The 23,279-nt window shown below is 31.8% G+C and overlaps 2 protein-coding genes across 5 annotated transcripts in view; one reads left to right on the top strand and one right to left on the bottom strand.

The window, feature by feature from the left end:
• The first annotated feature begins 30 nt into the window (after positions 1 to 30).
• On the top strand, positions 31 to 12,248 carry LOC130452542 (solute carrier family 35 member C2). The gene is made up of 6 exons (XM_056791877.1): positions 31 to 481; positions 5,847 to 6,055; positions 6,959 to 7,031; positions 7,655 to 7,907; positions 8,493 to 8,668; positions 11,873 to 12,248. Exons 1-6 carry the CDS (start codon positions 281 to 283, stop codon positions 12,161 to 12,163), a joined length of 1,203 nt encoding a protein of 400 aa, XP_056647855.1. The 5' UTR covers positions 31 to 280; the 3' UTR covers positions 12,164 to 12,248.
• A 3,041-nt stretch (positions 12,249 to 15,289) lies between these two features.
• Positions 15,290 to 23,279, bottom strand: part of LOC130452456 (ly6/PLAUR domain-containing protein 6B-like) — a 307,885-nt gene continuing 299,895 nt past the window's right edge. For all 4 annotated transcript variants that reach the window (XM_056791747.1, XM_056791746.1, XM_056791745.1 and 1 more), the window contains 3 exons: positions 18,699 to 18,906; positions 17,597 to 17,727; positions 15,290 to 15,624 (listed from right to left, as the gene is read on the bottom strand). In XM_056791747.1, coding sequence (XP_056647725.1) covers positions 15,388 to 15,624; positions 17,597 to 17,727; positions 18,699 to 18,900 — 570 coding nt within the window. In that variant the 5' untranslated portion in view covers positions 18,901 to 18,906 and the 3' untranslated portion in view covers positions 15,290 to 15,387. The remainder of the gene's footprint in view (positions 15,625 to 17,596; positions 17,728 to 18,698; positions 18,907 to 23,279) is intronic.

Genomic DNA, 23,279 nt, shown 5'->3' with positions numbered 1-23,279 from the left:
AAGTCATTCAGCTTAAATTTTTTGACAATCATTGTGCAAAGTCTATGTCTAAATATGAATGTATATTCTGTGGTTCTGTAACAGATATCTGAGTGAATGTCAATTTTCTATGAAACCAAGAACAATAATAACATGTAAATCAATGTTTTCAAAAATAGTTAATAAGTGAACTATTTGTTAATTAATCCAATTTAACGTTTATAGTAATCAACAAAATTATGGTTCGTGTCAATAATTCTAAGGGTTGATAAGCTATAAATGAAAATTCAGTGTATTCAATATGTTGTTCAAATCCGATAAAAAACCAAAATATAGAATTGTAGATAACACCGACGAGACGGAAATAGTTGATGTGGAACCAATGAAAAGAAAATTTTGTTCGCCAACATGCTTGTGGTCGTATCTTTTCACAGGAGCACTTATTGGAATTTATTACATTCCTTCCATTGGTCTGACTTTTTATCAAAATTGGTTGTATAAGGTAATTAACGTTCATTTAGTTATCTCTAGTTAAGATTGTGGATTTTAAAAAATAGCAATTTTGAAATATTAATTGGTTAGATTGTTGATACAAAATTATTTTTTTTTTTCTATAATGTAATAGTCATAATGTCAGTACAGGGATGCTGTGTAAAAATAAAATAGTAAAATTATTTACACATGCTAAGTGAAATAAGTTGGGTATAACCACATATTTGCTTTATTCTTTAATGCCATATGCTATGTCACTTTGTTTGTATAACTTGCTTCTATTGTCATACTCATTATTACAATATATTATTTTTATATGAATTAAAAGATTTCTTTTAAATAGAAAATAAACTGGTAGATACTTGGCAGATAATCAATGTGTGGGGTGAAGATGTATGAATACCCAAGGGACAACACATATTTCTTATACAAAATATGTTGAATAATCCAACATTTTTGAAATATTTATATCAATTATACAAAATACATATGTTCTGAACATATGGTGTATTATTTTAAGTCAAGTTTCTGATCCTAAGTATTTAAAGGGAAGATTATTGTACATAAACACATAAAACATAGATGAAATGTGTAGTTAATGGCTTCTTTAACCTTTGAATGCTGATATGGGCTGTTCGAAGGTCCTCAGTACAATATTTTCCTTAATATTTTTGAAACAAAATACAACTGACAACTTTGCCTCTATATATGTGCTTAAAATTACAAAACTTATCATGTGTTAGTGTGTTTTGAGCAAGAGTGTTGCAATATTATGCAGTTAGAGGTAAGTGGGGTTCACTGAGACCCCGAACCGACATTAAGTGATGCTAAATTTACTACTAGAAATAAGGTGTTTTTTTGCAGAATTACATTAGAATAGATGGTTTTCAAAGACATAGATCACTGACAAAACAGGAGTATAAGGAGGTATTTGAAAACCAGAATACAGATAGTTTAGAAATTTACTATGAATCAGATGGAGAATATGAGAACAATATCAATGAACTTGTTCAGAAATAGTGGACAATATAGAAATAGAAAGTGAGGAAGATTCAAATCAAGAACCCACACCTCAAGCTGTGGGTTCTTGGGTACCCATATCTTACACTGTTGTACCTACACATAAAACCGTCATTTCAGATTATTTTTTTTTACGACTCAAATGAAAGAGTTAATTTGTCTTCACACCAATGAATAAGCCCTTAGATATTACAATAACTGGAATGGAAAAAATCCAAATAAACAAAAACTCTTAAACTCCTTTCTACATGAAAAAAATCCTGAATTTCAGAAGAAAATTAGATCACATCATCGTACAATTATTTTACTACTGGAGGACAGCCTTACCAAAAGCAACATGGAAAAACGAGGCAAATTCATGTTTCATAAATACATGTAACACCAGCTCTAAAAGATTGTGTCATTTTATCCAAGGCTTGAGAACAAGTTGATCTTCCTCAAGATGTAAGTGGGGCAGATGTTAGAAAATGTGCAAGGTGTAACCAGTTTCCATTTGACTGTGACAAAAAAGTTAACACTAGATGTGGCATTTGTGCAATTCATCAAAAAAGAGCAGACAATTTTATGGGGAGTTTAGTGATGTAGTTTAGAATAGGCAATCATTTGTTAGACTCACGAATATTATGTTACCCACTTTAGTTTTCTTTTTTTAATGTAAGGTATTTATTTTTTAGCTGTTTCTTTAAAGTTCCAATTATATGATAGTACATTTTATATTCAAATTAGCTTTTTATTTCATATATTTCTTATGGGTCCTTAACGGACACCTAATCTGCATCTACGTTAATTTTATAAGCACCAGATTCAAAGGTTACAGTGGTAAAATGCATTATGTCAGAAAAATGAAAAAAAAAAAAAATCAAATTTAATGCTAGATATTTTCCTTCAATATAACTATTGTGCAAGTTCATACTCAGGCACTCTAAGTTTCTCAATTTTTTTAGTATTATATAAATGAACATAATTAATGTGCCTCAATGGACAACTAATTATAACTGGAATCATTAATTGTAATTCTTCAAATATAAATGTGTAGTAAAACATGGGATTATTTGTCAATCCAATAGTAGCTAGTAGAAGAGTACACAAGCATAAAAACATCGAAAAATACAAACAAATAAATATAGAAATAAGAAAGAAAATCCGAATAGCATAAGAAAAGTGGATGAAAAAAAGGTGCAAGGAGATTTAATTACTTTAGAATAAAAAGTACAGCCACAGAGTTCATAAGAAAATAAAAGAGAAAAGAGGTAACGCATTCCAGCAAAGCACTTAAATTAAGTAAAAACGGAAAAGCAACGGGTCTAGACGAAATCCACATAGAAATGATGATACTAATAGAAGAAAATTCGTTGTCACTTTTTAAGTCTTATCAAACATAGAATAACATAATTATGTATCACATAATGAGGTATTCATTTAAATAGACAAACACAAAACCAAAAAAAAAACAGTGACTAATAACAATAACGAGCAACAATTTTAAAATAATAAATAAAATTTTGTAGTTAAAACGCATAAATAACTGAAAAAATACAGTAATTGCAATAAAATAAAAGTAATTGATAAGATTTTCGAAATGAAACCATGTAGCCTCTACACATTTTTGTTGCCGAATTGATGATTGCTGTATTGAATTATCAATACTCGGTATCGTTTCTAACAGAATTACAAAACAGTATAATTCTATCAATTGATTATTGTCGGTTATTAATACTCTCTGTGTAAAATAGCTTTAACCGTCCCCAAATATGGTAATCAACGGGATTGAACTCTGGGGATATAGAAGGCCATGAAATGGGACTTTAAAATGCCCCGTTGTGCTGAAAATACATCCCTCGGATAACAACGTTCGCGTTGGCAGGTAAATTCTGCAAAATATTTTGTAGAAAGTCTAAATAGACAAGTCCTATTGTCCTAATACTAATCCATACGTTAACTGAAAACGGGGAATGATATTCTTGAATAGCATGGGGATATTTTTCTGCCCGTATATGTGAATTACGGTAATTATTTATCCCGTTTCTTGTAAATTGAGCTTTACCTGTAAATAGTATCCTGTACAGCGTTTGCCCATGAGTGTTAATCCATCAACAAATTTCCAACCTATAGATTTCATATCCAGAATGTTGTATTCGCTGAATCATTTGGATATGGTATGAATACAGTTGATTTTTTTTGAGACTACTTACTTTTGATAGAGAAACATTAAGTTCATGACTTGTGTGTTGCTTATTGTTGGATTCATAGTAACTGCGACAATAATATCATCTTCCTGCGCTCCATCTACATGTCGTTCAACTCTTCCACTAGGAAAAGTACTATTTTCTCCGCAAATAACTGTCATATTCTCTAGTAGCAGCTCTACCATTATCATTACAGAACCCATAAACCAAAATGATGTCGGCATGTTTTGTGGTCACAATTCATATGGAATTTTGAACGAAAGTAACAAAAGCTAACATAATTATAGCTAACGTAGATACACATAGAAGAAATATGTTTTCTTGTACACATAAATAACAGTTGGTAATGACAATAACGAGAATGGATATAAATTATCAAGAAACGTCAAACGGTCAACGCCAATCGGTCAATGCCAATCTTGATTTTAAAACTTTTTATTATTGTTGTCCGTTATTTTTATTTGTTATTAAATTTTAATTATTTACCATCAACACATATTAACACACACATGGGATTCGACTTTCCAATTAATTTAATTTATTATTTATCGATAATAATGCCCCTATGCGATTTTTGTCTACCCTTAAAGATAATAAAGAATGACAGTAAAATAGTTGATTTTATACATACTGCAATGAAATACGACGGTAGCATACTAAAACAGAAGAATTCTTAAGATAATTGGATCACTGTTCCAGCAAAATTAATAGAGTGAGAAACCATATAATGAATCATCATTAATTTTTAAAATAACAATGATATAAAATCCATAAATTGATGTTGAATATTACGTTGTCAATTTCGTAACCTTAAAATTATAAAAAAGAATAAATTACAAAAGTGTATTCTTAGTGTATTACAAAAAACAAACGTGAAATAATATATTAAAAAAAAACTTACAATCGTTTGGAAAAGATATAAAAGGCGGGGAAAAAAGGTTGGCGTTAGTTACCATAAAAATTCGTATAAGTATAAGTAGTAAGTGGAAAACTCAAAAACAGAGTTACGGAATATGATTAAAGACAACTCGAAAGTGTATTTAGGGGTTGAAGGATTCTAAAAGGTTAATAAAATATAAATTATAATAAAGAAAATTCCTGGAGTGTGCACCAGACTCAAAGTTGAAGTTTCAGCACGAGTCATCAAAGTCAAACAGATGACGGAGTAAATAAAAAAGTGTAGTCAGACATAGAGAGGATATATTTTTTTTAATTTAATATTACAAATTGTTATTTAGTGTAAACCAATTTCTATAACCACTTAAATAATATTCACATATATGTCGAAATTTAATCCTACTTTCCAACATCTTAAATCAATGACAGATTACTAATAACGACAATTTATAATAATTTCTTTGATATTTGATCTGCATCATTATTTCGAATCAATATTTACAAGAATTAATTAAAATTTCATTATACAGTTTTACGCATTATTATTAGAACCTTCGGAGAGAAAGAGTGTTCTTCATCAAATGTTTCAAGTATCCCTAACTTGTTGATAGATAGTAGGTAAATATTTAGAATACAGGGAAAATAACCATTTTCATGAATTTTTTTTCATTTTATTTTATATCGTTTACGATAATTCGTCACGATTGGCGCCCAACGTTTTTTCCTTCTTCTAAATTAATATACGCCCACAGACGTCGTCTAACATTACAATACATATTAGATTATGTTGTAGGTACTCATTTCAGTTGAAATACTCGAAGTTTATAAAATCTGTTTAAATTTTACAGGGTACAATATATAAAATCTGTTTAAATTTTACAGGGTACAATATTCAATACCAATCCCTACATTGATCTTTCCAAAGCCGATCCTGGAATTCGTGAGTTGATCTGGTAGTATGCTTAATAGTAGTGTACTGCTCATGAAAGAAATTTAAATAATCAATTGATCTGTCTAATCATTGTTGCTAATTAAAATTTACACTCAATTCCTGTAAATTAATAAAGAAGAAGAGTTAAGTAGTAGTAGTTTGTAGTATCCTTATGATATCCTCTACATAAGGTGAAAATATGTAAAGTTTCCCATGACTCACCCCGAATATTATCATTTTATTTTGATGTATTTTCTACTATACGTTCATATTATATGGAATGAGCTACGCTCCATCCCTGTGTTTAGTAATATGATGTAAACTTATTATATTTGTTTCAGAGTTTTAAGTTACCATTGATTACCGTTACCATACATATGGTAGTGAAGTTTATTTTGGCTGCAATAATCCGTTTCTTATTTTTAAAGAAGAAAAACGAAAATACTTGTTCATGGAAAGAATATCTCTTGGCTATGATCCCTACGGGAGTATTTAGTGGAATAGATATTGGTTTTTCTAATTGGGCATTGGAACTAATTACTATTTCTCTGTAAGTATAAATACTAAATTTCATAGTTATTAAAAATCATTTTTTTCACAAATACGTTTATTGATAACTTAGAGGTAAGGTCGATGTTTTTTAACCTCAAGGTTATTGGATGAATTCTTAATAGAAAAATTTCTTTTACCTTTTCAGGTGTCAGTTAAGGATTTTAGTTTCAGTTTTTCTTGTACCCTGTTTCCTTTTCTCACTTCATCAAGAGGTTTTCTTTATTATCCCCAATCTCCCTTATTTGGTCCATCCAATTTTTTTAATCTACTTCTTCTTGGCATTACTTTTTTTATCTTTTCTTTTGCTATTTGTCTTTTCTCTTTATCACCCATACATTTGTCCTACTTTGTTATGATGCTATTCTTCATGACTGTTCCCTCTCAATTGTGTTTATTTTGGTTTCATTCTTCATCATTGTCATTGTCCAATTCGTTCGCATATGTTTTTATTGTTATTGTTGTTGCAATGTGAATCTTCATGTTCTCTTCTATTCTCAACTTGGTCTTGTTTAGGTGTAGTACAGTCTCGTTGATTTATTCTTATTTGTTATTTCAGCTTCTATCTAACTATTTTTTGTCAAAATAATTTGTTGACCTTTAAGTTTCATTTGTTTACATACAGCTTTTTATTATTTTATTGGTATCTACTTCAATTTTAGTGTTTTTTATTTTTCAGACCATTTATTCAATATGTTCTGCATCTTATTTCTGATATTATTCAATTATTCTTTATATTTGTCCTAGGCTTATACAAACTATATAACATAATTTTTATATTTGTAATTTTTGGGAAGAGTTTTTGGACACTTAAATAGAAATGGCATTTGGATAGATTGATTGCTTCATATTTTATTAATTGTTCTATTACAGGCTTTTTTCATTCTATATTATTAATTTGCAGATATACCATGACCAAATCTACAACGATTGTTTTTATTTTAATATTTTCCATCCTTTTGAAGTTGGAGAAAAAGGTGAGTGTAAAAATCTAATTTATACATTTAAGCACAATTCAAAACAGTGTTTTTCAAAAGGGCCTTGACAGTCGTGTCCTTTCAAAAATAGTCACTAATAATCTTTTCTACAATGGTATCAAAACTCGATTGTTTTGATAAATTTTATCATATCACATTTGGTGAGCGAATGCAAATTTGAACTAATGTATCTCCTACAATTTTTATGATACATAAATTTAGAAAAGTTTGAGATTAACACCAGAATCTATTCTTCTAATCAATTGCATTTTAGTTTCCAGTGAAATACTTCTTCTGGTTGCTTTATTGTTTGTTATTACCCATGATAAAAATTAAAGTTCATGATATTTGTCACTGTCTTTACTGTTATAGTAATAATAAATTCATACTTACAATAATGTCAACAAATACGTCCGTAAAGCACCCCAACAAAACAAGAAATTTAACTACGCTGTTTCGGATATGGCATATACATATATCGAAACTTAGCGTTGCTTACAATTTCGGGGAATCCTAGGGTTGAAATGAAAGAGCGCTTAACCGAAATGGCGTTAAACAGGATCATACTGTACTACATACAAAATATATATGCACCATCTTAAATCTTTGGATAATTTTTTTAGTCTTGGAGTCTTTGTGGTATCGTACTGATGATAACAACAGGATTAATATTATTCACATACAAATCGACTCAGTTCAATGTAATTGGTTTCACACTGTTGTTATTGGCTTCAATTTCAAGTGGTATACGATGGACTTGTGTACAACTCCTTTTGCAAAAGGTGAAAATGGGAATGGATAACCCAGTAGATATGATATATCATATGCAACCCTGGATGTTAGCATCCGTATTACCATTTGCAATTATTATTGAAGGTAAGCGACTGTTTAATTTTATAACTAATAATCATCAGTTGAATTATAGTAAAGTTAATATAATAGTTGAAAAAAAACTAACCAATGTTGAAATGTATCAGTCGATTAAAAATTATTGTACATGTCTAAAATGGATTGGGCAATTTTATGGGATCACGGTATCACAGTCCCCTCGTTTTTAAGCACCAGAAAATCGAAAATTCAAGTGATTGTATAGGCGAATTTCTTGGCATTCTAAAAAACATTTATCAGGAGTTTTAGAGGAGGTATTTTTATATCCTGACACAAAACAAGATTTATTTACCATTTTTCAGATTAATCAATGCTTAATAATACTGCTTATTTTAGAATAATCGATAGAATACTTTGTATCATATGTTCAGTGTTTATTTTATACCTTACTAAAATGTTTAAACTACCTATAAAATTTTTGAATTTCCAATAATTTTTTTCTCTATAAATTGATCAAAGAATTAAAAAAATTATAATAAAAATTGTTTATAAACTACTCAAAACTATTTCTTTCTCAAACCATGCAAGTACTCTATTAATTTGTTAATAAAATTATTTTTTTGATTATTTCAGGACCAACCGCAATAAAAAATTGTAATTCTTGGGGCTGTGACGACGTACAAGTATTCTTTACTCAATCTATGAAAGTATTATTAGGTGCATTTCTAGCTTTTTTCATGGAATTCAGTGAAGTTACGGTGGTCACATATACATCTAGTTTAACTCTAGCTATAGCGGGTATATTTAAGGTAAATGCGAAAATAATTTTGTGGTAAATTAATTACATCTTCTTACAGAAACTATTTCATCTCAAAAAAATGGAATACACATCACTCAATAAGTCGTGCGACTAACTATTAATAACACATTTTTTGCCAAAAATCGATTTTGTTCATCAACAGCATTACAATTATTTCATCTAAAACTTCTCGTGCTTGTAAAAGGATTTATCTTTTGCGTCAAAATACGCTCCAGTTTCAGAATTTTTTTGAGATCAGCGTATAGCCAATAGTCACTGGGAGGCCAGATCTGGACTATACGGCGGACGAGGAAGCAATTTGAAGTGTGAAGACTTGTGAATCGGTGCATTGTGTTGGTGAAACAGTGGTTTTTTTTTTCGACATATGAGGCTGCTTTTCCTTGGTTTTTGGCATTAAAACGATCCAACAACTCTATGTAGTATTCGCTATTGATTAACTTTCCCTTTTTGATGAACAATATTCCATGGTCATCCCAAAATATCGAAGCCATAACCTTCCCAACTGATTGTTGTGCCTTTGCACGCTTTGGAGGTAGTTCTCTGGTTGCAGTCCACTCGGAGGATGATCTTTTTGATTCCAGAGTGAAGTGATGGATCCATGTTTCATCCATTGTCACACATCGACGCAAAAATCTGATTTATTACGTATAAACACGACCAAACACTGCTCTGAATTATCAACACGTTATTATTTGATCGAATGTGAGTGAACGCGGCACCCTTGAAAAAAACTTTCTCATGGTCAAATCTTCATGCATAATTGTGAATTGATATCTTTACGGCCTCAGCTATCTCACGCAATTTTAATTTATGATTAGATATAACCAATTTGTGGACTTTTTTTATGTTTTCTGGAGTAACCTTCTCAAATGGATCCACCTTCATCGGTGTATGTACGACCACGTTTAAATTCAGCGAACCAATAATAAATGAAGCCATTACTGAGCTTGTACAGTATTTTTTCTTCATCGAGAAATAATGATAAGTTAACAAACGAAATTGTTTTGAATCCATTGTTTTAAAAATAAAAAAAGTAGCTTCACTTAAATGGCTGTCACATTTTTCTGACTAATCGAAATGTCATGAAATATTACACATAGTATTTTGAAAGTTGGTACTTCATAAACGTCAAATGAATTTGACAATGGCAGTAGTGCCATCAGTGGGTCAGTCACACGAAATATTGAGTGATGTAATAATGTCCAATATTGGTGTAACAATAACAAGAACGCAAGAAAGACCAAAATAGACACTATTTACAATTTATACAATTGTCAATCATAATATACGTCAAAAGTGCTCTGTAAAACCGGTTGCGATTTAACCAATAAGGAATCTACAGAACCGTCAACTTAAATTCAAATTGGTCCTCCTAGTTTGAATACGGGGTAAACTATTCTCAAATAAGTCTGGAAGCCTGGGCAACAAATTAAGAATTTTTCAAGCAGAAATATATCTAATTGAAAAAGGTGTCCAGTTCAATTTAGATAGGAACTATCGTAAACCGGAAATCAACTTTCTATTTAATAGCCAAGTAACCATTAGAACTCCCAATATCATAAAATCCAAACTAATTTGGAAAAGCTTGGGCAATTTAAACGAGTTAGACAATAAAAATAAAGTTACTCACTAAAGTAGCGGCAGATAAACCCTTCATAGGACCTAAACCCTTATGTGGTATCAATTACAAACAGTAGAGAAAGCATTGTTAAAGAAGGTAAATTGGGGTAAAACAATCTACGGGGACTGAAACAGGCAAATACTTCCCTGGAAAACTATAACTAGAGATCTCCTGAATGTATAAATTTAAGTAAGAATACTAACTGACACCTCAATGGACACCTGAAGACGCTAGACTCAGTAGATAGTGCAGCGAGCAGATTCTGTTGCCCACAGGATGGAACCTGTATCCACATTCTGTCGAAGTGTGAGATACTATAGAATTCCAGAGCACTACACCGTACGAAATAGAAGACGAAGATCTCTGGCAGCTTCATCCATCCCACATTCTAAACTTTCTAGGAATAGTGGGATTAACTCATCAGCTGTAAACACTAGGTTGCAGCAGGAATGGGGGACACAAAAGATCCTCTGGCTCGCAGTGTACATGGTACCCTTAAATACATACATACATCCAAACGACTATAATCATGTGACCCTTATCAGTTCATGGGAAGTTAGAGAAAATTATCCATATTATATACTTTTTTTTTAAATTTTTACTTAAATCAGCAATCAGAATCAAAAAGTATTCTATGAGCTAATTGACTAGCATAGTACTCAGAATATCAAAGTTTATCAATGGCATGATAAGGGATCTTCCAGTGAAGGGACCTCTATGTTTCATTTAAGATCTACCGTTTTCATGGCTTTTCTTGTTGTTCACGATCTTTACTGCTATGCTTCTGGATTTATTCTGTAATGCACGATATGCCAAGATCTTCATGGAGAGTATCATTTGATACATACAAAGATGTATATACATTTGACTTAAGCATCATATAATAAATTGATTGGGTTAGTGGTGATATTATCATGTTGTTTCACCCATTGGAAATTTAATTTTATTCATCTTCTGTTACTGGTTCATTTTGATGTTTCTACTCACTAATATACAGTGCTAAAAAATATTTCAAGGAATAACCAACTCAATCACAATATACCAGTGTAAGTATTGTGCGAACCAGGAAAAAAACATATATAAAAAAATATTATTTCGGAAATGAAGAGACTGAACATCTTAATACTAGGTATCAGTTAAGCTCGTTGAAGAAACTGAAGTCCGAGCAAACTTTAAGATGAAGTCATTTATTGTTCAGGAAGCAATGACAGTGGACGGAGAGCTCAACCTAATCCAAGTATATGCTCCAATATTCGATAAAAGCAATGAAGAAGTGGAACCCTTATACAGGGTCATCAAGAATACCAAGAATAATGACGTTACTATAATCCTGGGCGACATTAATGTGAAAATTGGACAAGGTCCATGTAACTAATGGATTTGGCGATATAACTGGAAGAACCTTATGAACGAAGAGATCCTTGGAGAGGTGAACAAGAGAATTGGATAAGTAGAAACTGGCCCTTGAGATAAAATATGGAGCCTGAAAAGGGAAAACAATTTATTTTCAATAGCATTAAACATGTTTTTCTATTCATTATCGACACGAATGTAATATTTTTTTCGTTTCAGGAAATAGTCCAGTTGGTAATGGCCGTCCATTATAACAACGATCAATTATCATCATTAAATATAGTTGGTCTATCTTTATGTTTGTGTGGCATTTCATTTCACGTGTTCCACAAAATAAAAAATCAACCAGTACGTTCTCAACATCGTTTCTATGAGAAGAATTTGGAAGGTCACGGAATCAACGATTATTTAATCAAGCAAGATTTATATGAAAATCATACTGATAGTGATGATGAAAGAAGTGATACTGAAATACTTTTTGATATACTTAATAGACGCGGAAGCAGATAGTAAAATGTGAAATTATTTTTAATTTTTGCAATTTATTCTTATTGTTAAATATAGTGATCTCGTCCAGGAATATACAGTGTGAAAATGATTAAAATGTACAGTATTTTGTTGTTGATCTCGTATTCTATTTCAATTCCCAAATGACAACAAAGGTGATATTAGAATTTTAATTGTATATATAAATGCTCCTTGAGATACGAGGTCCAGCTGTTAAATAACGAGACTGGTTACGAAAAAGGATTTTATTATAAAATATATTCTACATTCGAATGCTCTCCTTCAATATTCTCACTCCCCTCGTCACACACCTTTCAATACATTTTTTTGCTTTACTGCTTCCATTAACTTGAATCAGGTCCTTTTCAAATCAGATTTTATCTTCGGATACAAAAAAAAGACGCACGGTGCCATCTGACTACCACCCAACCTACAAAGTAATCTGACCAATTGACATCTGATGCATATTGTGTAACAAATTTGATCAATTTGTGTGGAAATTGATTGAATTAGCACTAAATCAACGAAAATGAGTAAGTGAATAGAAAGTTTATCAACTTTTATCACAGTATAACTAAAAAAATAAATAAAAAAACAATTTTGTGGCAGCTCTCAACACACTAGATAACATTCTATCACCAGTTCTTAACAATTCAAATAAAACTTTTAATAGATTTGTCTCACTGTAACCACTCTCCCTTGAACTATTAATCTTAAATATTTTTTATTTTATTGAAGAAAACCATAAAATTTAATCGACGTTTACTTTTAAAAAATAAAATACACAATCGCAAACGACTGGCGTTGAGTTCAAACATTGTCAACAGTTACTGAGCAAATGTATAGTCCCAAAAAATGTCCAACGGTGTTGAAACGGGATCTCCAAAAGTCTGTAAGGAGGCGTTACGCCCTGTTGCCAAATAATTTTTTCCAATTCATAACAAAATACTTGCCTCTAAAACCGAGTTACCTCTATCAGTTTTCTTTCCAAATATGTTTCCCGTTATTTGTAACTTACTTAAAGGTGAAAAAGTACAAAACACTAAATAATTGATGAGGTAACAATCAAATAGTGTTTTGTCTGGATGAATCAAAGATGTTGAATATAAAAAAATGTATTTTATTTTTTGTAATTTCAATTACTCATATGGTTTATATACTTTTTTGACATTGTTGAAATAGTTGATTGTATTAACACGTTAAGCGTTATAACAGTCCTCACGGACCATCAGTGCCTTTTGAAATTGGACCTTGTTGATTCATAGGGACCGTCATAATACACCTCATTATAAATAACTGTGTGGACTGTTGAATCATGGTTACTATATGGGTATGAGCGCACCGTCTAGGTCCAGGGGAATTATAATTCTTATTTGGATCGCAAAATTCATCTTCACATAAATATGGGTCAAAATAAAACGAATTGTCGAATAATAAGTTCGTATTTTGTTAATAGAAATAGGTAAAACTAGAACAAAGTATATTTTAATGTAATAAGTTCAGGCACTGCAGCACGGACAGAGAATGGCCGATTAATAAAACTCACTTTGTTTGGAACCCAAGTTTCCAACATTACTTTTACTAGGGAAAAAGCATCTATTTACTGAATCAAGATATAGATTCACGAGCAGATGATTATGTCCACAACTCAATTTCTGAAATTTGTGTTTGAATGTTACCTCCTCCATTAAAAACTAGTTTTTTTTATGGCCTCCTTTGTTATTATTTATTCATATTTTGAAATAGAGTATAATATTCATAAGAAGAGCATTGCCAAAGAGACTGTTTCTAACTTCTCAATTTCACATCTTCTAATATATAAAAATATTGGAAATAAATATTTATGTCTCACATACTGTTTTATTTCCCATCATGTGTGTACTACAGGTTAATATAAACGGAGACCAGGCCCTCTCTGGAATTATACAAATTGAACTTTTATGAGTTGTTAAAGTGCATAAAAATATTTCTTAATTTTTGGAGAACGTCACAACTGTTGCTATCAAAGAAGAAAGTAAATGATTATAAATCATTTACAGCGTTGTATGATTGATAAAATTATTGAGTGCAAAGTTTGAGATTAAACATTGCATTCAACGAAATTGAAACCGAATACGGCCTCACAATAAACGCGCATAAAACCAAAACTAATGGTTATAAACAGACAACAACACGGCGAAGCTCAATTACTTGTCAATGGAAATAACATAGAGTCAATAAATTTAAATACCTTGGATGTATGTGGGGGATTGCGACGAGGAAGTTAAAATACGGATAGGAATTGAACAATCAACTTTTAAAAAGTTTAATAAGTTCCTAGTCCGCCGAGAAGTCCCCCTAAGCCTTAGATTGAGGGTGATAAAATGTTATATTAGGCCAATCCTTTAGTATGATGTAGAGACGTGGTCATAATAAATAGCAATGGCAATGTAGTTGTTGCGCAGACTTCTACGGATTCCATGGATCGAGCACATGACGAAGGAAGAAGTACTGAGGAGAGCGGGTTTGGAGAGAGAAGTATCTTATTTGGGACATATCCTGCGAGGACAGAGATATTTAACTCTCAAGCTCATACTGAAAGATCGACGGATTGGTGTGGGGGTGAGTAGGTAAGACGAGGGGTAAGATGATAAGTGATGAGTGAGCGATGAGTTATAAGTGACGACAGTGGTGTGTAAACGGATTTTTTGTAGATGTGGGGAATAGTATTGAAATTTTTTAATTTATTAGTTACACACTGTATTTTGTATTATTATGATAATGTTGCAAATATTTTTATATTAGTTTCACATAAAAGGTATGGCAATTACTAAAAATAAATTTCATATAATACTAATATAACAAAATAAATATTGCAACACATCGGTTTTTAATTGTTTATTTCAGAAATCTAGAATTTAGAAATATAAAGTTGACGTTTACCTACTTTCGTTTTTTTTTCTGTCGTCTATTGGTTCTATATCCAATCCAATGATTAAGAATATTCTCGCAAGTTCAGATCATTTTAGAACACTTAAGAATACCTCCAAATATTCTATAACTACAAAATCATATAATCAATAGTAAATTACAGTAGAAACTATAACTAAAATCATTTCTGGTATATAATAGTAAATAAAACACACGTAGTTTCATAATATATTTATAATTGAGCAAAAAGCAGAATATTTACAAAATACGAAGCAATAATTTCTCTGCAAAACAAAGCGCGTTCATTATAAAATCTACTAAGTATCAACTATTAACATGAACAAAAGATAAAGGTAATAAAATGAGTTTTTCCAGCCGTAAATTTGATTAGCCTTAGACTCTTTGATTGTAGTCGTTAGGGCCTTTTCTCTTTCTCTGAAGAGATTCTTTGCCAACATTCGCATTTTTGATATTTTGTCGTCGAAGACAGCCGTAGAAGAATTACTTGGCACATTGACATTGCAGTAGTTCTGATCGCAACAGGACACACACATCTGAAACATTGCGAAAATAAGGATGTTAGATCTAGTTAATTATTTTGTACTGTTTGAAGTGCTTTATCATTTCGATGATGCGACAAACAAAAATGTTTATGCGGTTTTTTCGTTTTTGTGTTCAGAAGCTAGCCAAATAGTTCTAGGCATACAAGATCTCAATTATCTCGAAAATGGCACGATTTTTATACATTTCCTTTTTCTGGAAAATTGAATGTCCTATTTTAATTAACAAAAAAACATTACAAAAAGAACTAACTACTCAGTGGAAATTAGAAAATTAATAAATGAAAAGAGGTAAGCCTAACTAACTAAGCTAGCAACATTGAGGAGATCCTCCAAAAAGACAAATCCAAAAACTAGAGAAGGATTTAAACATAAATTACTCCGGTTTGACTGAACGGATTTTAACATTTTTTGACTCCTCAAAATTGTCTCTCCTTGTTCTATTAATGATAGTTCCAATTATTATGTCAATATTACTTACGCTGTCACCGAGAAACTACGTTAAGGAAGTTAAAATGAGAATATAACTTAAGGTACCTCGCTAGTGACGACCTAAATGTTCAAATTATCGCCCATTATTTTCGATACAAGTGTTCATTCTTTGAAGAGTAGATTGAACAGCAGTCTCAATTTCTGCTCTCGAAATACTCTGAATGGCGTTTCGTATTCTCTCGATCATGTTATCTCTAGTAGTGGGTTTAATTGCACAAACAAGGTCTTCAATCCGCCCCCAGAGATAGAAATCTAAGACGGTTAAGTCTGGTGACCTGGCTGGCCAAAAAAAATAGGCCCCCACGCCCTATCCACTTATCAGGGTAAGCATTATATAAAAATTCTCTAATTTGTCTAGAGAAATGCGCCGGACACACATCGTGCTGCGCATCGTACTTGTTTTTATATATTTCCATTTTAACTTCCATAATGCAGTTTCCCGGTGACAGCGTAAGTAATATTGACATAATAATTGGAACTATCATTAATAGAACAAGGAGAGACAATTTTGAGGAGTCAAAAAATGTTAAAATCCGTTCAGTCACCAGGAGTAATTTATGTTTAAAGGAAAATGTTTAAAATTTACACATTTCTTAAGATATCTCGTAATACGAAAAAGATATCGACGACATGTGGTTTTCGCTATTCTGTTGCTAATTTGGTCTTCCTTTATATTCCTCAATTAAAACTGCATATTTTCATTCAACATTTTTCAAGTATAGCTACATTTAAAAAAATAAATAAATAGCGCCCTCTAGCGTATACGTTACTAATTAGGTTGTTTCGAAGTTATAACTCTTACATTGGTAGAAAGGAGCTCTCTTCAAAAAGACTAAATTTGCATAGATAGGTTAAGTAGAACTGGACTTACAGGCGTTTTTTCATAATAAAGTTTCCGCTTCCCCCCAACTCTTATTTGAAGAGATATACTAAAACTTGTAAAATCAAATATACGCTGAATTTCTTGAAAAATACGATAATCATAGTTTAGATGCATCTTAATTAATAATAAAGTTTCTGAATATATGGTTTTTGTTTGGTAAGCTGAAATTTGGAAGACCCATTTTCTGACTCCATTAAATCAAGTAAAGCTACTTTAGTAACACATAATTAGTTTATAAGAACTTCTAGATTATCGTTCAGTAATTTTTCTGATTTATCGTAATCTCGTAAGTATTGAGATAAGCAGTGTCAAGATTGATTGTCAGTTTAGTGACAAAAAACTAACGAGTTGGAATTTTTAAGCGGTTTTAAAATGAAATGTGTCGGTAAAGACGAGGTACGGTAGAGACTAAAGAACTGAAATCGCGAACCTAATGTGAAGTTTATTTTGAATAAATTAGAAAATATAACAAATCTCAAATTCCACATGTTTAAATATATAAATAAGTAGATTAGTTTGAAATGTTGTATTATTAAGTAGTTTTATGGATTTTTTATACTGATATTTGTTTTTTACTGATCAATAACATACCATTTGGGCGTCGATTTCCACACAACCAACTTTATTTCTTTGGCATTCTTTCTCGGTTGTGCACTTTTTGTTTACGAGAACGCTCGTTCCTTTTGAATCCATTATGTGTAGAGTGTGACAGAATGTTTCTCCTACAACAAACAGAAATACCACAAATTTCAATATTCCATAATATGAAATATATGCATTTTGATGGAAACAACATAAATAAATCAAAGAGGCAGCTCAAAGCATTTTTGTCTCGATTTCATATTTTTGCGGTATTATTGATACATATGTATTCAATATAAAGTACATATTCAAAGTCGTGGCCAGCAAGAACATTTTTCGGCACCACCAATGTAGATTGTAGTGAAACGACTTTTGTAAGAAATAAAAATTCTTGATCTTATCTTTATTTTTTGAGGTTTAGATCTGTTTCGGTTAGAGTTTAACAAGAATTGAATGATTTTTTTTGTATGTACAAAGCAAACTTAAGAGAGTAAAACCTATTACACTCGATGGATATTTCGAGTGGTGCCTGCCATGTGGAGATGCTTGTGGATATTGATCTCAAACTTCTGTAGCTTGTAGTGTTTGGGAAAGACGTATTTGATTCCATAGGCTTGCACTTCTATTGACAATTGACGTTCTAGGTGTCTTCAGGCGAACTCATGAGCCACTTCTGCTTCTGGAGTAGGCCTTGCAAATACTGTTCTAGGTGGGATTATGTTGGACAGCTGTCCAAGCCTAAAAGCCTAATTGCACTCTTCTGTATTGAATCTAGTATCCTAAGGATGGACGAATCTGGGCTTTCTAGAGGATTAGGAGCTGTTACGGAGTATAAAGCTTTTTGGTCACAAATAGGACTCCAAGTTTCTGTGAAGCGTGAGGTGCCTTTGACAATACTCCATACGAGGCTGTCAAAAGAGCATTAGATGCGAGGGGAGTAGATAGGACAACCTCCAGATGGATGGCACAACTACTATCTACTACAATAGCAGAAATGAAAGAAAACAGGTCCAGTGATTCGTTATTATATTTGACATATATACATATAATTGGCAAATAATCTTAGATGTTGTATAGCTAACAATGTTTATGTAAATAATATATAACTTACCAGGTTTACAAGGTCTATCTATAGCGAATTGATTACAAACTAGATTGTCGGAGACGTTCACGCATATATAACAAGTGACAGCATATTTGTCAAAATCTGTCAAATCCGATGTTGAATCCACAAGGTTTGACGCTAAATTCTTATCTTCCATAGCACTGTTTGTCATGAAAATGCAACTGATTAACATGCTCAGTCTGAACATTACAATCTGGAACAAAGAGGGAGATGTATATTAGATAAATATCATAGGTCACAATATATATGCACTTCAACAATTTTATTGGAATTTAAAGAGAAATAATTAACCGGAAAAAAATAATCATGTGATCTTCAGGAATAATTTTTATTGTGACAACGGTGAATAACTTGGTTATTACTAAAGTTAGTAAAAAAATTATATCTCCAGGATCACTCGTATCTACATGAAAAATGGAATATGTCATAATCTATAACTATTGCAATCGGATGTTTTGTTTTGTCACCTCGAGAGGTTAGCATCTTCAATAGTAGCTTCATAAAGTTCTAACTGCGCTCTGAATGGTCTAAGCTGGCGTATAATGTGTGCGTTGTGGAAATATATGGCCTTAAGGTCTATAGAAAAACGGCGCACACTAACCGCTTACCGACGAGTCTGTCGCATTCCATGTTCAAATGATCTCTACAATAAAGCGTTTCTCTCTCTCAAGGGGATTTTTAAGGCCATGAAATAGGACCTACTAATTGGTCATTTATTACAACAATACACACGTTAACTGAAATCCTTAAATGGAAACGACATTCTAGAAAATCATGAGGTTTTTGTTTTTTTCACACATATTAAGTAGTGTAGTGTTTAGTGTTTATTGTAGGGTTCTCATAAACATAATTTATGTTGGCATATTTTGTGGTCAAAAGCTGGAAAAAGTGACAATTGGAACAAAACTAACAAACACTCTACCAAAGCTAACACGATAGTAAGTAAAGGAAGATACACACAGAAAAATATGTATTCTTGCACATATAAATAACGGTTAGTAACGACAATGTAATTTTGATACTTATTAGAGTTGCTCGTTATTTTCATTTGGTACAATATGTATTATTATCTGACATAAAAATTTAATCATCCACAATCAATACACATTACCACATATATGAAGTTTGATTTTCCATCAATTTAATTTATTATTTATATAAAATAGTGAATAAAAAATTTATACATACATATTATATTATGTTATGTAGCTACTAATTTCAGTTAAAATCCTGAAAATTGATAGAATTTGTTTAAATTAAGAAATCTCTCGCACACTCGCACAACACTTTGAAGAAAATTTCAGCATCCATAATCCAGCATCCGATTTTCATAACTCACATATTCAACCCTCTTCCACACTCCATCTAAATCCACTCGATATTGCGTTTATCAATGCCCCTTTCAATTTAAATGAACTCTATATATTTCTTAAAAAACTATCCGATCCGTCACTCTCCAAGCTTCTCAACATCTATAACATTATTTGGAATACTCACCAATTCCCTGATGTATGAAGCAACTCTATAATCATCCCAATTAAAGAAGCAGATAAATCCATATCATCCCCTAAGTCTTTCCGACTAATCTCACTCACTTGCAATACTTGCAAACTCCTTGGAACATTAATCAATAGAATACTGCATCCAACATCTGAGGCTGTTTTCCCAGCCATAGAAACCAGAGCCGATACAAAGAAACACTAAGAACAACTGAGATGAAAACATTAAGATGCATAATAGGAAAGACTAGACGAGACCATGTAAGACAACGAAGATATCCGGCAACAATGTAATATTCAGGATATAGTAAGATGGGGAAGAGAGAGAAGAAAGAATTGGAATCAACACGTAACGAAAATGGAGGAGCACAGACTAGCAAAGATAATAAGAGATGGAAAACCCGAAGGGAATCAAGAGGAAGACCACAAAAAAGATGGCAAGATAGCTGGTCATCAGAATCACAAATAAGATTAAACATCACCCAGTAAACACAAGTCATTGGACTTAACGCAGGAATAAGAAGAAGAGAAGACTCCAATGATTCCTTGAAAAATACAAACTTATTCTTGACGCACAATCGAGTCCATACAGTTAATGACAACCATATTTACCGATCCAATAGTCCAAAGCATTCACATCTACTAAACTCTCATTGCTCTTAATATAACAGTCTCTCCCATCTGGCTTCCATCGTACACTGGAATTGTTGGAAAGAATCTGCAGATCGCTATGCCAAAGAAACCTGAAAGAGTCCTCCTGAAATTCCAGTTTAGCTGGCCAATGATCTGAAGACCAACTTCCTGTGTCTCTTAAGCACATCCTCACCTACCGCATACCAGCAGTTTGATATGAAAACCAATCTCCAGGACACACTTAGATTCCCGGCAGAAATGAAGAAAATCCTACTTAAAGTCACCAAGTTGTATGAGAGAATGTATTGTAATAGATTTTGCAACAGTCCTTTTTTTAACTAATGTATCATTATATAATTGTTTTTGTGTACCAATGACCAGCGCTGTCGAGGCACGTTAAACTGAAATAAAAAAAATTATTATGTGATACTTTTGGTAAGATTTCATCATTCACTAAAAATTTAATAAAAGTGCGACAATATTGTCGTATAAGTCATTTTCATTAGTTACTTATTTAGTTTCAAAATCACTTATTACATAAAAAATATTATACACCGGGTGCAATATTCAATACGATTCCGTAAATTGATTTTCCTAAAGCCTGCTCTGGAAATTCTAGATTTAGCGACTAGCAGTCGAATGTTGATAGTAGTGTAGTGCAAAATATGGATCGGGTTTGAAAAATCATTTTTTTTATAAACTCTACAGTCAGACTTGTATAATTTGGTTTCGTTAATTTATATAAAAGATGTTGATGACTCGGCATTGAATGTTCTATTTAAGGTTTTGTCTATCTATAATTCTTTCAATTCGATCTAATTTTCTTTCTAACACAAATCATTGATAACAGATCCATTTTCTTTCGAGGAATTTTTTGCTCTAGAGATGCGATTGTTGTAATACTTGTTTAATAGTTTTCAGATTCAATATTTTATAGTTATTGATATAATTGAATATTTGAGGATTATCTGTGAACTTTTTAGGGGAGGGATTTCATATTTTTGTTTGTTCCTACTACATAACTTGCATCATGAATAAATTTGAAAAATCAAATGAGCTGTGTAAATACTGTAGCCAATTAAGACTCTTCATTCTACATTCTATATACATAATCATATACATTATTCGTCAACATCAAACACGCTGGTTGAATATGATTTTATGGAGGCTGAAAATGAACAACGTAAGTAAATACAAACTTGACGTTACCGTAGCAATGTTTGGGTATAAAGTGAAACATTCTAGAAAATAGATTGAAAGAAAACATCACAGAAATGAAACACTGAAAGAAAAGTGATATCTAAATGTTTATCTCAATAAGGATATATAAATATGTTGTGAACAAAGTACAAAGACTGAAAACGCAAGCTTCGAAGCGATAATTTGAGTTTTCGAGACAAAGGAAACCCGGGGAAATATAAGGTGAATAGTAATTATCTTATGGAATTTGTTGAAATGTGTTTTCTGAGATCGCACCGTTTTAAGGAACTAAGAAATTGATTAAAGAATTAGCGACAATAAAATTTTGGCAGCTGTCTTACACTTATCTACAATTTTTTGTTATATTTACTTTGACGATGTTGAGTTTGGTTGAGGTTTCAGTTACTGATTACAAACAATATTTTACTAAACCTCTTTCATCTTCAAACGCGTTGTACCATTCATATATATTAGTATTGGTTACTTGTATATGTATACAGAATTATGTTTGAAATATGAAACTCGACTTTAATTAATTGAATAGATCGCCAAAAATATATTCGAAACTATACATAAATAGATTTCCTAGCAGAAGGATTGGTCGAGAGGAGAAATAGAATGGCCACCACAATCACCCGATTTATTAGCTCTAGATAGAATACTAAGAAAATAATGACAGTTACTCGTTTCAGACCGTTCGCTATGTTTGAGAAGAATTTGATAGCAGACTTGAAAAGTTCAATAAAATAAATTTACTATTTTTCTAAACCTTTACGGCTTATAACTCAGCAGTTATTAGGTAGTAACTGTAGAGTTCGTGCTTTTCCTATCGTTGCTTTTTTCAGCTCTGTTTTTATCTTAATGTAATTTCAACTACAGTTTATTTTTATTTTAGTTTTAAATAAAAGAAATTGTGATTAACCGTTGTGACGTTTTCTTATTCAACTCCGTATATCAGAAACTAGCAGCAAATACCCAATACCCTCCAGGTTACCAATCCAGAAGGGCAAGTAAAACCTGTTCAACAGGCTTCAGTGTATTCGTCATCACCAAACTGATCCCTGGAGTCTTTTATGTTCTTCACTGACGCTGACCGGAGTAAGAGGAGCATAACCACGATAAAAAACTTAACGATAACTGAGCTTTGGTGTCAGAGCATCACGTAGCGACGAAAGAGCGTTACATTGCAAATCACTAAATACTAAAAATATCCTGACAATATTACTAGGTGGGA

The sequence above is a fragment of the Diorhabda sublineata genome, chromosome 1 (genome assembly GCF_026230105.1).
Source record: "Diorhabda sublineata isolate icDioSubl1.1 chromosome 1, icDioSubl1.1, whole genome shotgun sequence".
NCBI lineage: Eukaryota > Metazoa > Arthropoda > Insecta > Coleoptera > Chrysomelidae > Diorhabda > Diorhabda sublineata.
The sequence above is the reverse complement of the archived record's forward strand: the minus strand, read 5'-3'. Positions and strand labels throughout refer to the sequence as shown.